The sequence below is a fragment of the Eucalyptus grandis genome, chromosome 3, assembly GCF_016545825.1.
Source record: "Eucalyptus grandis isolate ANBG69807.140 chromosome 3, ASM1654582v1, whole genome shotgun sequence".
NCBI lineage: Eukaryota > Viridiplantae > Streptophyta > Magnoliopsida > Myrtales > Myrtaceae > Eucalyptus > Eucalyptus grandis.
Window position 1 is genome coordinate 4,237,057 of NC_052614.1, and position 17,775 is coordinate 4,254,831.

The 17,775-nt window shown below is 36.2% G+C and overlaps 1 protein-coding gene across 1 annotated transcript; it reads right to left on the reverse strand.

Annotated features, from left to right (window-relative positions):
* Positions 1–529: 529 nt before the first annotated feature.
* On the reverse strand, positions 530–3,932 carry LOC104438875 (probable WRKY transcription factor 19). The gene is made up of 3 exons (XM_039309213.1): positions 3,250–3,932; positions 1,792–3,129; positions 530–1,670 (listed from the first exon to the last, which is right to left on the reverse strand). The coding sequence occupies exons 1-3, from the start codon at positions 3,930–3,932 to the stop codon at positions 530–532; spliced, it is 3,162 nt and encodes a 1,053-aa protein (XP_039165147.1).
* Positions 3,933–17,775: the final 13,843 nt, after the last annotated feature.

The window sequence follows — 17,775 nt, forward strand, 5'->3', positions numbered from 1 at the left end:
GTGATCCATGTAAGCAGATCCATTTAAGTAAAAAAAAAAAGTAAATTTGACAGTTTAACATGTGGTTATAAACTCTTAATAAACATTCATCAACCCAGTATTTATTTTAACATCAACGTACTTCAAAAATAAATTCCCGATATATTTCGGGAAGATAAAATGAAAAAAAAAAGAAGAAGAAGAAGAAGAAGAATAAGAAGAAGAAGAAATGATTGACAGTAAAGTTTTTGTTAAATTTGTAATGACTTATATACATTTTAGAGCCGGACATAGAAGTGGCATAAAGTAAATTTCCCAACCTGTGCGCTTCAACAAGTAATATGGTAAGAAGCAGTAACATATCTGCTGAAAAAAGATGTCAATAGCCAGTTTCTGAGCCTCAAACTCACGAATGCAAAGTTTTTTATGAACAAAAGGCCAAAACTAGATGTAGCTTTTACCAAGAAAATGCTAAAAACATACTAAGAATGGTCAAAGATATAAAGAAAAAGAGCAATAATAATAATAACAATAATTTGAGGTACTATCATTAGAGGACATGGAATAGGACGAAAGTAGACCTAATTGTTACCTTGCACCTTAGAACTATCATGGCATCCTCATCCCATAGTCTGCTACAATCCCAAAGCTCCTTATCTGCTGGACAGGCGATAGCTCTGCCTAAATCTCTTAATTCATCATGCATTCTCAACTCATTGTCATCATCAACATATATTAACGAGCGGTTAATCAGCTCTTCCAATCTGATTCTTGGATCTAACTTGCAATCCCATAGGTAGGTGGCAATTCTTCTGTCAATTCTTATGAAAAAACATGCTATGTCTAGAAACATTTGTTTCTCCACGTGTTCTAATAAATCATAGCTTATCCTCAACCGTTGTTGTACCGTCTCATCAGGCGTGTTCCTCAATTTCTCTAGCATATCTTCCCATATTCTTTGATCTTCTTTTCCTTTGAGATGTGAACCTATAACCGTGCAAGCTAAGGGAAGCCCTCCTGTGGTGGCAACAATATCACGAGAAAGAGTCCCTAGTTGTTTTGGAGGTGGTTTCTTTTCAAAGGCATGTATGCTAAACAGAAGCAAAGAGTTTTCAATATTCATTTTTTGGAGTTCATACCAATATGTAGACTCCAAAATGGTCTTATCTTGACATTTAAAGGACTTTTGTCGACACGTAACAATTATCCTACTTCCTGGTGAGAATTTACAACCTCCAATCAAATTATTGAGGTGATCTTCATGACCCACATCGTCGAGAAGAAAAAGAACCTTCTTTTGTGTACAACTGGATTGGATCATATTAATCCCTTCATCAAGATCATGCACTGAATAGTCATGAATTTTTATTGTATTTGAGATTAGTCGAGACTGCACATGCTCTATACCCTTGCGACTAATTGTTTCTCTAATATCCTTAAGAAAGCTGCGGTACTGAAATTTGTCAAAAAGTTTATTATAAATGATCGTAGCTAGAGTTGTCTTACCAATGCCACCCATCCCCCAAATCCAAATAATTCGAGTGTCTGGGTGACCAATACCCACCAATTTCATAACCTCAGCCACACGATCCTCAATTCCGACCAAGTTCCTTGCAAGACGTGGTTTAAAATCTTCTTGCTGCCTGTGCAAGACGATTTGTACAAGGTGATTTACTAATTCCCCTTCATGCCTGTCAAACAACACAACAAATGAGATCTTATTAGTGGGCTCCACAGAACAAGGATTAAGGATGATGAATAGAAAAATATTTCTTCCGACAAGGATATGTTAAAACAACGTAAATGACATACCCACTAGCAAATTTCTCTGATTCGTATACTCTTAGAGTAAGTGCTTTTTTAAGTGCTTCCGGCCCTTGTTGCTTGACATCCTCCTTAAAACGGTCCATTCTGGATTTGAAGGCCTCCCCAAATTTCCCTAGCATGTGTTTCACATCCTTGGGTTTCACCTTGTAAAGCACGGGGAATACTATTTGTCCTCTACTTTCCTTGCACTCCATAATATGGATGAGTTCACGGAGGCACCATTCGCTAGCAGCATAATTTTCAGAGATGACTGGGATTGAAACCTTAGAGCGCTTGATTGCACTGAGGAGATTTGCAGCAATGTCCTCACCAAAGGGGAGGCTCTCATCATCTCTGAAGACAGGGTTTGGATGGAACCTCAAGCCCACATCGTTGAGTCTATGGTAGAGGTGATCCACGAAGCCTTTGCGAGTATCAAGGCCTCTAAAGCTCAAGAATACGTGGTAATTGTTTCCAATCAAGGAGATGGACGAAGAAGATGGTTCAGAATTCGCTCCGGACACCGACGGCACATCGATCTTCTCCAAAGAGTCCGAAGAGGGAAGAAGAAGAGGCGATTCACTCTCGCACTGCTCCGACTGTTCGTGTCTTTGATTCTTCGAAATGATCGGACTCGAAGCATCGGTGTCTCTAACACGCTTGCCTAGTTGCTTTGAGGAATAATTTCCCATTGCAGCTCTCTCTCTCTCTCTTTGTGAGACCCGACCACTGTGGATGGTTTTTGAGGTGCTGGAAGAAGGGGGTGAGTAATTCATTTCTTGAAGTTCATACAAATACGTAGACTCTGACATGGCCTTATCTAGACATTTGATGGACTTTTGTCGACACGTAACAATTATCCTACTTCCTGGCAAGAATTTACAACCTCCAATCAAATTATTGAGGTGATCTTCATGATCCACGTCGTCAAGAAGAAAAAGAACCTTCTTTTGTGTACAACTAGATTGGATCATATTAATCCCTTGATCAAGATCATGCACTGAATAGTCATGAATTTTTATTGTATTTGAGATTAGTTGAGATTGCACATGCTCAATACCCTTGCGACTAATTGTTTCTCTAATATCCTTAAGAAAGCTGTGGTATTGAAATTTTTCAAAAAGTTTGTTATAAATGATCGTAGCTAGAGTTGTCTTACCGATGCCACCTATCCCCCAAATCCAAATAATTCGAGTGTCCAGGTGAGCAATACCCACCAATTTCATAACCTCAGCCACACGATCCTCAATTCCGACCAAGTTCCTTGCAAGACGTGGTTTAAAATCTTCTTGCTGGCTGCGCAAGACGATTTGTACAAGGCTATTTACTAATTCCCCTTCATGCCTGTCAAACAACACAACAAATGAGAATTTATTAGTGGCTCCACAGAACAAGGATTAAGGATGATGAATAGAAAAATATTTCTTCCGACAAGGATATGTTAAAACAACGTAAATGACATACCCACTAGCAAATTTCTCTGATTCGTATACTCTTAGAGTAAGTGCTTTTAAGTGCTTCCGGCCCTTGTTGCTTGACATCCTCCTTAAAACGGTCCATTCTGGATTTGAAGGCCTCCCCAAATTTCCTAGCATGTGTTTCACATCCTTGGGTTTCACCTTGTAAAGCACGGGCAATACTATTTGTCCTCTACTTTCCTTGCACTCCATAATATGGATGAGTTCACGGAGGCACCATTCGCTAGCAGCATAATTTTCAGAGATGACTGGGATTGAAACCTTAGAGCGCTCGATTGCACTGAGGAGATTTGCAGCAATGTCCTCACCGAAGGGGAGGTACTCATCATCTCTGAACACAAAGTTGGGATGGAACGGCAAGCCCACATCTTTGAGTCTATGGTAGAGGTGATCGACGAAGCCTTTGCGAGTATCAGGGCCTCTAAAGCTCAAGAATATGTGGTAATTGTTTCCAATCACGGAGATGGACGAAGCGTATGGGTCAGAATTCGCTCCGGACGCCGACGGCACATCGATCTTCTCCAAAGAGTCCGAGGAGGGAAGAAGATGAGGCGATTCGCCCTCGCACTGCTCCGACTGTTCGTTTCTTTGTTTCTTCGAAATGATCGGACTCGAAGCATCGGTGTCTCTAACGCGCTTGCCTAGTTGCTTTGAGGAATAATTTCCCATTGCAGCTCTCTCTCTCTCTCTCTCTCTCTGTGAGACTCGACTGTTGTGGATAGTTTTTGAGGCGCTGGAAGAAGGGGGTGAGTACAGCGGTTTGCTTGTCAACCAGGAAGATGGCTCCGTTCGGCTGCTTGCTGGGAAGCGTCGCTGGTCAAAGAGGAAGAATGGGAAAGCAGGAGGCGAGACCCGATTATTTTATGGGCATGATAATCTCTCCGAATACTTTAAACAAGATAAAAGGAAACCGTTCTCGACTAATGTTTCGGATCGGGTCCGGTATCATCAAACCGACCCGACCCGACCCATCGACACCTCCAGTTTACAGGATGGAGAAATTCACCTTAGAAGAGCCTAGAAATCTGTACATTGAATTTTGTACCTGAATTATTATCTTGAACATAAACAATCATTAAAAAATCTCTTATAAAATTTAACACAAAAAAAATATTGGATCTTCCAATCTAAATTAATGCGAAATCATAAAAATTTGATTGAGGAGCAATAAATAACACCAAAAATTTATCTAGTTTGAGCCAATATTACATAATCCATTATAATCGGAGAATTAGAATTACAATTGCTCGTACGTTCGCTCGAATGTTAAACCACATCTAATTCAAAGTATTTATAAATAAATTAACTCAATTCTATATAAAATTCATGATATAAGATTGAGCTCTTCCTATTGTGGAGATGGATGAAGCAGATCGCTTAGAATCACTTCATTCTGGTGAGGTTGAGGATCTAGAGGCACCAGTATCCTCAGGTTGTTCGCAAGGGATGGTCCTCTTCTTCTTTTTACCAATGTAGTACCCAGCCACAAGGATAAGAACCGACGTGAAATAATGCCAAAAAGTCTCATTTTGCTATTTCAAGGCGGGCGAAAGTACTGTAGTTTCCTTGGCACCAAAAAGATTACTCGACTACTGCAAATAAGATGGAGCAAGAAATGGCTACTGGATATCTCTACGCCACATTTATAGCGTTGCTGGTAAATAGGTGGAAGGAAAGCACAAGGCAAGGCATTATTACTCAACTATTAAGGGCAGATGACAAAATTTCGTTTCTCGATTTCTACTTCGTTTTCTGTTCCCTAACAAGGTTTGGAACAGAAATTGTTTGGTAACGCAATTTGATTTATCTATTTTTGAAACAGATTTCTATTCCATAAATAGATAAATTAAAGAAATCGAAACTGAAATTTTAACTCCTCGTTTTCGAAATAGAAATCGAAACCGAAATCAAACCATATAAAAGAATCTCGCTTTCTTGCTAACTTAATTCACTCATAACCACAACTTCACAAATTATTGCTAATTTTCTTTTTCTTATTTTGCTCGTGTTTCTTTTTTTTTTTTTTTTTTTTTTTTTTTTTTTTTTTAACTTCCTCTTTATGATGAAAGACAATCGAATGGGTTCCCAATTTTCAAAAACGACCAAAGTTCTTAAATGCTTACTTAAAAACAATGGGGCTCTTTCCTCCTAGAAAAGGCACGCGCATGGCCAGTTGAAGAAAAAGTTCTTACATAATAGATGAATAAAAAACGTGCCTAGAAATTTAACCTTTTTTTTTTTTTTTTTACGGATTCAAAATTCTTGCAAAATCAAAATAATTAGATTGTTACACAATCTTGAATTTTAATTCGAAGGCAAAAGATTCAAGAGAATCTCTCTCTTTGCTATGCAAGGGCCATTAAAGGTTCATTAAGCAACAATAAAGAAATTAGGGATGAGCAATCTGACCGATTCAATTCGAGAATCAAAATAAACCAACCTTCCCCCGATTGGTTCCTAACCATAAACGTTACTTTAAAGTAGAATTCTCATATATTCCTTTACACCATTAATTTTATTTTGTTGATAATCTTGTATAATACCGTTTTTGATAAAATGACAAGGCTGTATAGGCGCCATTGATGGCACCCATATTCATGCTTCCCATGATATTTGTCTCGAACTTACGCAGATGAGCTTGCCAACGATACATTGACCGAGTAGGGAAACCAAATAAATACGCTTAGGAAAACAATTGCTAATAAAATGGCAAAGGATAATAATATGCCGGAAATTCCATGAAATTGTATTTTCAACTTTTGTAATGTATTAGTATTATTTCGACTATTATTTTGTATTTGATGATTTCCTATGTTGTTTTAGTATTATTTCGACTATTATTTTATATTTGAGAATTATGTTATTATCTAATCAATTTCTATTCTTAGAAATAGAAATTTTATTCTGTTATCAAACGGATTTCTATTTCATAAATAAAAATTTTAAGTAGTTATCAAACGAGTTTCTTTGCTCAGAAACTTGTCCGAGGAATAGATAATCAGAAATCAATTTCTGTTTCAGAAATTTTGTCATGCGCAGTCTAAGTATATTTTAATCTCTCAAGGTACGTTGGTCGTTTAATGTATTTCATGTGTTCACACTTGGAATCTGGAGATGCCTTCGTATTGACTCAAAAAAAAAAAACTACTCGCGTTGCCTTCTTGTGGTCCAAACTCCTCCTCATCCTCGACGGTGGCTTCTTGGCAAATATCCGATGGATGATCATTACATTCGCTGATGCAAGCGCGCCTTTCCTTACCACTTCTTGGAGACCTCCTCTTACACGTGCTTAGTCATGGCCTTCTAGGCATTGTCTGGTGGTGGTTCCATCTCAACGCTGAATGGAATTAAGACAAGCTGATCTTACCATTTATGACAGGCGTTCAGTTTGCCCGTGCTACGCCATCAGAGCATCGGGTTTATTTTATTGTCATTTTTTACCACAGCATTAGTATCGTATCGAAAAGCAAATAAAAGAACTTAATGGCGAAATTGGCACTACAATCATCTTAACATTAGAGTGGCCTGTAGATTGATGCTATGCATAGGAAAAGTCTAGTGAAATAATCATTTGAGAAGCATACTGATCGTCATGAAAATAACTAATTGTTCTACAAAATTTTTATTTCAAATAAAGTGGGGAAATAAAAGTAATTTTTTTTTTTTTTGAAAGAAAGTTGGGATATGTGTCATTTAAGTGCCACATATAAGCCGTCCATTGATATTGCTTTGGAGCACCGCTTTTATATTCATCTAATAAGACACATTCATTGTACATGAAACATATTTGATTTTATAAACCCAAACTAAGCTCTAATAAGTTATGCTTTCTTTTTATGCTTAAGCACATCAACAATTTCCTTTTACTAACTTGTGAACTTTAAGTAAGGACATAATTATAAATTTAATTATGGGACATTCATGTTGTGACTTCTTTTTTTTTCTTTTTTTTACTTTTGCTATCATGTTCTTAGCGTTATTAGTTTTGCAATTTTTTAAATTAGACAACTTATTATAAGGATAATAGTTTAATTATTGAGTTTCATCTTTCGCTTATTGATAAGAGGATCTCCGATGAAGACAACTCATTTATAGAAATTTGCCACGTATTAAAAGTGCTTTACAATATCACTTTTACATTTATCTAACAAGATAAATAGATAGATAAATGTATATTGTATCTATTTTAGATCTATTTGTAAAACATTTTCAATTCATAGCTCTAAGAAAATATAATTTTTCTTCTTGTTTTTTTTTTTTTGTGCAAGCACATCAACAATTTGCTTTTGACTAACTATGAACTTTAGTGAATGACAAAAGATATTAAATTTCTCATCCGTCCCAATCACTCTTTCTTTTCGAGTCGTCAAGGCCATCATGATCCTCTTCTCTTTTCAGAGTCAATGGAAAACGCGCTATTGCCAGTCTAAAAGAAAAAGGAAAAAGCCTCAAGCACCGACACAACTAGTACGTTCCCAGGAGCATCCGCGTGAGGTTTTTGTCCTCTAATTGAGCCGTGCAGCGGGGGCATAATTAGATCTAGGAATCAACGTCCATAGGCTACCATGTAGCAAATAGAAAGTCTCCCAGTAGGGAACTATTTGGGGGACATACAATAAATGTTTTCACAAGAAAATGGAGGATGAGGAGCTCTTGACGTGTACGTGAAGCTAAGGTTCGTATAGTTTAGGATTTTGTCTTTCAAAATTTGTGGGCTTCAATCTTTGTGGCTGAACGTTTGAATCACTCTTCCTCTCTCCCGTGCATAGTTTGAATTCATTCTCACTCTTTTTATCATCCCGAAAATTTGTAAGAAGTCGCTCCTAAAAATTTAGATGTCGCTATTTATCCCATCTCTTTAACCCAAATTGCGAGTTGAAAAATTTTAATTTTCACATATATATTCCAAAATTTCTCTCTTTATTCGATATATGATTTGATTCATTCTTGCCTCACTCTCTATCTTATAAGTCTGTCAAGATTGCTTATTGTGCATATCCCTCGATGCCAGTGATCACTCGTCTTTGGACCGGATCATTACATTATTTTATTTAATTGCTGATGATTTACTCATTATGATGAAATGTTATTTTGTTGTATTGTACCACATCTTGCTTCATTTCTTGCATCACAGTTACAAATATATCTTCATGACTCTTTTTACAAATCCAAGGAATCCGTAAATCGACAGCCGGCGAACTTCTGGATAAGTGATTGCGGGACCTCCTTGAGATTCGAACTTCTCCCATTTATGAGAGGAGACTCATTATTGGTTTCTTTGGTATTGTAGAAATCATATTTATAAAATGAATAGTACATCTCCTTTCAAATGCCCTCTTTTACAAATTTATCTAATAAGATAGATAGATATATATTGTATCTATTTTAGACCTATTTATGAAAAATTTCATTTTACAAGATTAATTCATAGTTTCAAGAAAATATAATTTTTTTTTTGCCAGCACATCAACAATTTGCTTTTGACTAACTATGAACTTTAGTGAATGACAAAAGATATTAAATTTCTCATCCGTCCCAATCACTCTTTCTTTTTGAGTCGTCAAGGCCATTATGACCCTCTTCCTTTTAGAGTTGGAAAACGCCCAGTCCAAATGAAAAAGGAAAAAGCCTGAAGCACCGACAATTATAAGTTGCCAGGAGCACTCCGCGTGAGGCATTTTGTCCTCTAATTGAGCCGTGCAGTGGGGGCATGATTAGATCTAGGAATCAACGTCCATGGGCAGCTATGTGGCAAATAGGAAGTCTCCCAGTAGGGAATTATTTGGGACAATAAATGTTTTCACTAGAAAATGAAGGATGAGGAGTCCTTGATGTGCACGTGAAGCTATAGTTTAGGATTTTGTCTTTCAAAATTTGCAGGCTTCAATCTTTGCGGCTGAACGTTTGAATAACTCTTCCTCTCTCCCGTGCGTAGTTTGATTCATTCTCACCCTTTTTATCATCCTAGAAATTTGTTAGAAATCACTCCTACAAATTTGTTAGAATTCGCTTTTTATCTGGTCTTTTAGCTTGAATCACGAGCTGTAAAATTTCAATTTTCACATATATTTCAAAATCATTCTCTCTATTTGATATATAATTTAATTTATTCTTTGTTTCATTTGCTATCTTATAAACTTGTCAAGAGCCGCTTCTTGTGTAGATCATTTTATCTTAACGATCACTCGTCTTTGTCGGACCAAATTATTACATTTTTTTATTTGATTGGTGATGATTTAATCATAATGATGAGATGTTATTTTGTTGCATTGTGCCATATCTCGCGTCATTTCTTGCGTCACATAGTTACAAATTTATCTTCGTGATCCATTGTTGGTCTCCTTGGCATTGTAGAAATCATATTTACAAAATAAATAGTACATCTCGTTCCAGGTGCCCTCTTTTCCATCCCGCCTTCTTCTCTCCTTCCTTTTTCTTCAATTTGCTTTTGTTATTTTTCCTTTTCATTCCTACCGAAAGAACCTACTACTCCTTTCGGGCATGACCACGGAGAGAGAGAGAATATATTTTCTTGAAGAAATTAATGAGGTTGTGTTTGGGTGTGAAAGCACAAATGGCTAGAAGAATTTTTTTTTTAAAAAGAGAGGAAGGTAAAAAGAAGAAGGGAAGGATAAAAGATGAGATGTGATTGGATGGGAGGCGTTTAACTTAAAGTCGGGAAGAGGATGTGTGGGGGAGTCGATGGCCACACGTTACACCCTACGAGTCAAAGGTGTTGTATCTCAATTAGATTTGAATGAAGAACAACCAGAACCCCTCATTCACATTTTCTAAGCTATGCATTCATTGCATTGCAATATGTAATTACACCCTAGACTGCATTGGTCGGGTCGATTTTTCTATCATAGTTTTTCGCAAATGGAAGAGTCAATCTTTTTATCTCATGAATCGGGGACCTTTGTCACTTTCATCGTCCGTGCGTACTACTCTTCTTTCGGCCCAATTTCAAAAAAAAAAAAAAAAAAATCCTAAATTTTAGATCTAGCCCCATATCTATCCCACACTTTTTTTTATTTAAAAAAATCCCAAATTTCAAGTTTGTCTCAAATTTGCCCCAAACTTTTCTTTTATCTCAAAAAAACCTAAGACTTTAAGTCCAATTTCAAATCTATTACAATTTTTTTTGTCAAAAATAAAATCATCAATTTTACTCTAGTCCTAAATTGCTCCCTTAGTTCTCTATCCAAAAGTCGCAGTTAGTAGTCTCTAATTTTTTTCATCCTAGAACTGTTTATTTGAAGGTAATTTTCTATGCCGTCTTGTCAATGTGTATTTATTATCGATGTGGAAATGGCACGTAAGTTGGGATTGGACCATGAGGCAAATTTGACAATGAATTAAAAGTTGGTGATATTTTTGGTACAAATGGAGGGTAAAACTTTAAATCGGTATACCCATCGATTGTCACATGTCATATAATTCAATAATTTAACAATAAAATTTAATGGAAATAATTGAAGATTAAATTTGTCACATGTATATCAATTTAAGATTTTTCGTGGTCAAAAATTAATTTGGAGTAAATTTATCATATATATATATATATATCAATAACTTTAGACAAAATAAAATTCGGAATAAATTTAGAACTGAACTTAATGTTTTGGATTTTTTCTAAAACAAAAGAAAAGTTTAAGGCAGATTTGGGAGTGAATCTAAAATTTGCATTTTTTTAAGATAAAAAAAGTTCGAATAGATTTTTTGGGCAAATTGAGAGTAGACCTAAAGTTTAAGATTTTTTCTGAAATAAAAGAAAAGTTTGAGGCAGATTGAGGAATGGGCCTAAAATTTAAATTTTTTAAATAAAAAAATTCGAGATATATTTAAAATTAAACTTAAAATTTGAATTTTTTTCTTTTTTGGAATTGACCCCCTTCTTCCGCGTCTGCAAAGCCACAAACCTCTTCTTCTTGGCGTCAATGTGAAACACGCTGGTGTCCTCCAACTATTCAAAAGCCAAAAAGGAAAAGCACCCACGTCAATCGGTACCTTCGCCAAATCGTCAGCCAAAAGATTTGTCCAAGGACTCTTTATCTCCTCTCTTCAAGTTCTATGCAGCATGTGCAGAATTTGACAAGGGATACAGTAACTCTTGTCTTCAACGAAAAAATCATTTGAAATCAACGTCTACTTGTCGAGGCTACTGTGTAGGAAATAGTAAGGGTAAATAGTAGGGAACTATTTGGCAGATGTACATGAAGATGAGGAGCTATTGACGTCATCCATGAAAGCTCAGGTTCTTTCAAAGTTTGCAGGCTTCAAATTGAGGTGAAAAAGAAAGAGCTGGCGGGAAAGAAATAAAAAGAGTTCGCCTTCCTCCAACTGTTTTTGCGTGTCATGTGAGAAAAATAATTGTAATAATGAGTGTAAGTTTTCATCAATCATAAATTAGGCGTGATAATTGGGTGATATATTTTATTTCTATGTTATATTTATACCGTATTTTTAAATAAGTATGTCATAAATTGCTCGTTATAATTTTTTCGTATTACCATCGCCATACTTCAGTGCCTAATAAGAATGATGAATGATATCTACTTTTAGAACGAATTTCACTCCAAATTCACTTTAACATAACTTTTCAATGAAACCATAAACGGCCTCATTTATTTAATTAAAAATTTGAAGACATGGCATAATTTTTGCGATGCACATAGCTCAAAATTGGATACTTGCACTGGTCACCTGATCCGGAATAGTACCAAACCCACATGGGGGCATGAAATGACGTTTTCTTTGGCCAAAATAGAGACCAGAAAAAGCATGGTAGAGGTGGGGTGCATGAAATGACGTTTTCTTTGGCCAAAGTGGAGACCAGAAAAGGCACAGTAGAGAAGAATCTTACTTACAAAGCGTTTTTTTGTATCTTAAAAAATAATAATATGTCTTCCGGTAGCTTTACTTGTATGTCTTCCGCTTTACTTGATCCTGATCCTGATTTGAACACCTGATTTCCTTCTGACTCAATGATTCTCCTTTCCATGTCTTCTTGATTTTGAGGTTAATTAGCTATTTACTGTGTTATGTGAAATCTCTATCAGAATCAATAAGGATAATTATTATTGATGAAGTATTGAATTTTTCTATCGACTACCTATGACATATTTTAGATTAATCATCTTGACTTCCAGCTTTTTAACAATCTATCATGATATTTCCGATACATATATCTACCAAAAATAGAGAACCGGACATTCAAGATTCAATTATGTGATCCTTTGATGATACTGATCATTCTCTCTAACCTAGGCTTTCCCACATTTTTATTCAACATAAAACTTTACTGGACTCTTTCTTCAAATCAATTTTGACATCCCTAGCATAATCTTTTGATACGTAGAAAGATCATCCTTGGAGTAGGCAATGAACACATATCGTCAAAAGCAACAAAATCCGAGATCTGCTCAGCTATCTACTGATGCTTGCTCTTTTCTAGAAAAAAAATTCACTTTTTTTGTGCATAATATGACGAAGGATTATCGATTAATTTGGAGCTTTTTCTGTGGTTGATCAATTACTATTGAACAAAAAAAGAGAAATTATTATTGAAAATGACATTGTTTCTCCATTTCTGAGATATGGCAAGTATTGTGGGCTTCTATGTTGTGGATGCCCTGGGGAGAGACCCTGCGACTATCTCGACGCTTGCTGCATGAAGCATGATGCCTACACTCAAGCTAAAAACAATTAGTTTTGGCATCGATTATTTCAACTTTTCTTCATCAAATCAATTGATATAACTAGTCATTGGCCCGCTCGTTTGCATGTACATATTTTATAAGGATGAATGTGGAAGCTTTTTTTCATTGGTGAACAATAGCTTTACTCATCTATACATGCCTGGATTCACATTCTTAAAAATGTATATTACGGAGCGGATATAGAGAAAATGGTGCAAGGGACTAATGGGAAAGGAGAGAGATGAGTGAGATTAATATGCCTAAGAGGGCTATGTTGCTCCACAATGTCACTAAGCCATCTCTTCATTCATGAGCCAAACTTTAATCACTGTTATGAGGTCTGGGGGTGGAGTTTGTGGGGGAGCAAATGCACTCATGCTGGCAAGAACATCAACATTTGCTTTTTATTACAAAAAACGCATGTCTAGATTTTCTCTTTCTCATGGATCGATCTGAAACAATGACTTCCTCAAATACTCTAGCTCATCAAATGTGCTAAGCGATGACGATGATGAAGAAATCATAGTGTGATTGTTCAATTTGATCTTTTATTCATAGAGCAGGTTGTGTCATCCACATAGGTATATTGGAGTTGTGAAATTGAGACCTGGTGGGTGTTGTGCAGATGATTATTCGAGCCAGGAGTGCAGCCAGAACTTACTGAACTGCATGACCAACTTCAAGAACTTGGGAGGCCGAACATTTAAAGGAAGCAAATGCCAAGTCGAGGATGTCGTCGACATCCTCTGTGTTGTCATGGAAGCTGCATTGCTTGCCGGAAGATACCTCCACAAGCCCTGAATCTCTATCCACGTTCTACGGATATATCAAATCGAATCCCTTCATTCGCTTCGTGATCATCCCTTTCTTCTTTGATTTTTTTTTTCTTCTAGCTGTTTGTCTATGTCTGTTCTTATTCTATTGCAAAAATGGGAAAAAGTAAAAAGAAAACTGTGAAGTGCCTTTATTTTCCTTTCCTGTAGAATTGGAAGAGCAACAGACAATGAGCATGGAGTTCAATTTTAATTGCAGAAACAAGAACTTAAAGTGGCCATGGAGCTCAAAACCAAAGATCCACGTACAAATTTAGAACACCAAGTAATGCGAATAAACATACTGGTCCGTACTTCTACACTTAATTAACTAATGCTAACAATCTTATGATTAGGGCGAAGGAATTTGATTTTATCATAAGTGCGACGAGAAAAGACATTTGAATCGATGACAAATAGCTTTTTGCTGTGCTAGCTATCAAAATACATTCTCTCTGGAGCAAAAGAATTTCAAATCATTGAATATGGACTTAGTTTATGCTAAATCCCAAAACTCTGCAAATGCGCCCTTTGTTTCTAGTGTTATGATGTTCAATCTTTGGCGTAAGGAATCACATGATCTTTGGTTGATATTTTCCTCAAGTTCATAAGAAAATTGCTATGAAGTGTCAATCCTTCAACAAATCAAGAGTTCTATCAATATAATTCCAAAGTCTCAAGCTACCTGAACTGTCAAGAACAATCATTACGGAATAGCAACCTTCATGAATTGCGTCAATTCAAACAGCTGCTTCAACAAATTGAAAAACTACCAATAAGAAAGGCATTAACAGCTCCTGCAAATCATGCCATAATGTGCCAATGAGGAATCTCCATCTTTCCAAAGTTGTCTTGACACCAAAACTCTCACAAAGCAATCACAACGTCCAGCTCTGCATTCATCTCGGTGACAGAACAAATAGTCCATTTTACAGTCACTTCATTCATATCTCACATCAGAACCACCTGTACATGCGGTTGTCTTTAGTTTAAATGTCCCATATAAAAATGCCATCCCTTCTTTTATCCTAGTTAGCATTATCTTGCTATTCCAAAGGTCCAGAACAAGCATCAACACCTTGCATGGCATTAAAAAATCTAATGCTTGAATGAACATAAGATAAAATGAGAAGATAATTTTTCTAGACAGGATGAATTTGATCGACATTTCAGCCCTTGGTCAAATTTGACATGTAAATTTGATTAAGGAATCCAAAATGGCTAGGGAATCTTGTGAATAAATATATCAATGGATCATAAACATGCTAAAGATTTAAAATGAAAAGAATCATTAAGGGACTAAGATGACTGAAGTTTAGGGGATTTCCCAAAGAGTACATATGGCTTATTACAGCCAATAATTCTTTAAGCTGAGGATCCTCATAGATAATACGAAATGGAATGACTTTGCATAAGGGAGTAAACAGAACCAAATAGATTTAAAAGAAGGAAGCAAATCATTCTTCAAAAGTATCACTTTGAGACAATTGTAAATTAGATTTGCTAGTGATAGTTGTCGTGACCTACCTTTTTTCGTTCAAAGGGGAAAAGAAATAGGTTTAGAGGTATTGTCCAAAAAGCGGGCCTACAGTACTCAATTAAACATGAGCTCTTCCAAGCCCATATTTTACGCGACATTGTGGTGTTCAATTTTAGCATTAATTGATGCTATAATAGTTTTCTAATAAGGAGTCGCCACTAGATTATTAGGGTCGACTTGAAACCAAGTAAGGCATCGAAATATACCTCACTTCCTACACAATTAGATAATTTAGAATCAAGGACTAGATTGCACTAATTAATTAACTAGCGCTCTCTTGGTATCTAATCTTATTCAATTCAAGAAGATTTTTTCAAGCAATGTTGATTGATTTTTAGTTATCCACCAATATGTGAGGTTATTATGCAGGTGTGCAATCATTAAAATAACAATCATTGATTAAGGAAGCATTAAATAAATTACAAAGGAAAACAAGAATCTAACACTAAGAGAGAAGAAAAATCCCATTCCCTACTAAGCTAAAGGGAACATATTGAAAGTGCTCAATCAAGGAATAGGAACCTAACGTTTGTCTCTAAGGATGCTCAAATCCTATGGTAAAACTCTAAGAGCTAGTTCGATTTTGAGCACAAATTTTTATTATCAATGATTTTCACACATTTTAAGAGAAAAATTCTCAAAGACTAATTTTTAACCTTTTTTTCCTAATTTTAGGATTTTTTAATTTTTAAAATAATTTTTGTAAGAAAAAAATTTCCCGAAAATAGGGCCTTCGGGTTGGGCCATGGACACAAAATTGGGTTCTCAACCCATAACAAACCAATTAAATTTAAACCCAGCCCAAACTGACATATAAGTCCGGGCTCATTTAACCTAAACCAAGCCCCACTTAAGCCTACGTTGTCCTCCCTCACCCCTCTTCTCTTCTTTTTCAGCATAACGTGAGAAGAGAGAGAGAGCGCACGCCCAAACATGACGGAAGCTTCATCATGCCGGAACATCAACAGCGGGATCCCTTCACATCACACCCAAGCATCAGAGGGGCGCACGAAATTTCAGAGAAAGTTTTAATCAAGACCGAAAACTGAAGCGCTAGAACATGAGCCCCAAGCTTCACTGTGAATGAACAATATACGCCCCATCGCCAGACCGATTGACCATCAATTTTCGCCTCCAACGCCAGCCGATTAACACCCATACGCCCACAGCAAATCAACAACCGACATCCCACGTCCCAGTCGGCCTCCACCTCGACTCGCCGTTGGAAAAGCAAATCTACTCCCGACGGCTATCGTTTGCTCCGGCCAGTCATCGCATTCGATGGAGAAGACACGATACGCACGAAGAAAAGACACATCAACCAACGAATCAAAGAAGAAACTATAAGCCGCGTCTAAGGACCAACGAATGCCCGGAATCAAGCCAAAATCAGAGGAGGCATAAGCGAAATCTGGTTCGAGCATTTCTTCGAACACAAGGCGAGCAGCGAGTTGGGGAGCAAATGTCGACCCGTTCGGAGCTCGAGTGCATGCCCAAACTCAAAAGTAATCAACGAGCAACATTCGGAATCAACAAAATAAGAACTCATTCAGGTCCAGCACGAGATGAACAATCTTACTTGATGGCACATGAGATTTGATGTATTTAGAATGTATTCTGATCACGGTTGATGTTATCAATAGAATAATTTCTTTGAAGCATTACGTCAGACTCTTGGATCAGCTTCACCATTCCTGTTGTCATTGAATAAGATTAAATTTGACCTAATTATTTTATGTAAAAGGAAAGGAGACGAAAAGAAAATTTTAAATGACCTTTTCCTCCCCTCTTTCATTAGAAAATTTGAAAGTTCGGATATTAAGTATTATAGACCCAAAATGAAATATACAGATTAAAGAAAAGAACTAACAAACCTGGTTTGTTGAAAAAGTTTCCATGTAAAGGAAAATATTTCTCTTTTGTTTTGTTGAAAATATGCGTGCTTTGTAAAACTAAGGTTTTCAATCCATCGTTTTGTACTTTTTTTAGCTAATAATCCATCTTTTTATTCAGTGGTTAAAAATTAAACCCCCTCTTGCGTATGTTGCTAATATCAAATTGTCAATACACTGCCAATAGGAAATTTTCGGTCGACAAAAATATATTTCGTAATGAAAGAAGCTCGTAACTTACTAATTTCATTAACATTTTTGTAAATATATTATAGTGCAACACCTATAAAATTTGAGAAAAGTTGGTATCTAACTAATTTTGGGGACGTTGGTAAAAATCATTTTAAGGTTTGTATTTTACTAATCGCACTTATAAAAATTGAAAAATATCAATGATTTATTAAAATGTTGCTAAATTCCTGTGCTTTTCCTAGTAAAGCTACTATAACCTACCCCATGATCCAGAGATCAATACCCCCCTAAAGCATCTGGTCAACTTCCACAATCAACGTTTCCATTCCTTAGAACTACTCAAAGACAAAAGTACGATAATGCGAGCAATAATTT

What these genes read in the sequence shown, in the direction of transcription:
- LOC104438875 (XM_039309213.1), bottom strand. Translation starts at nt 3,932, where the DNA reads ATGGGAAATTATTCCTCAAAGCAACTAGGCAAGCGCGTTAGAGACACC. An exon ending in TCAGAGAAATTTGCTAGTGG is followed by an intron (nt 3,130 to 3,249) that starts GTATGTCATTTA and finishes GTTGTTTGACAG; the next exon opens with GCATGAAGGGGAATTAGTAA. An exon ending in TCAGAGAAATTTGCTAGTGG is followed by an intron (nt 1,671 to 1,791) that starts GTATGTCATTTA and finishes GTTGTTTGACAG; the next exon opens with GCATGAAGGGGAATTAGTAA.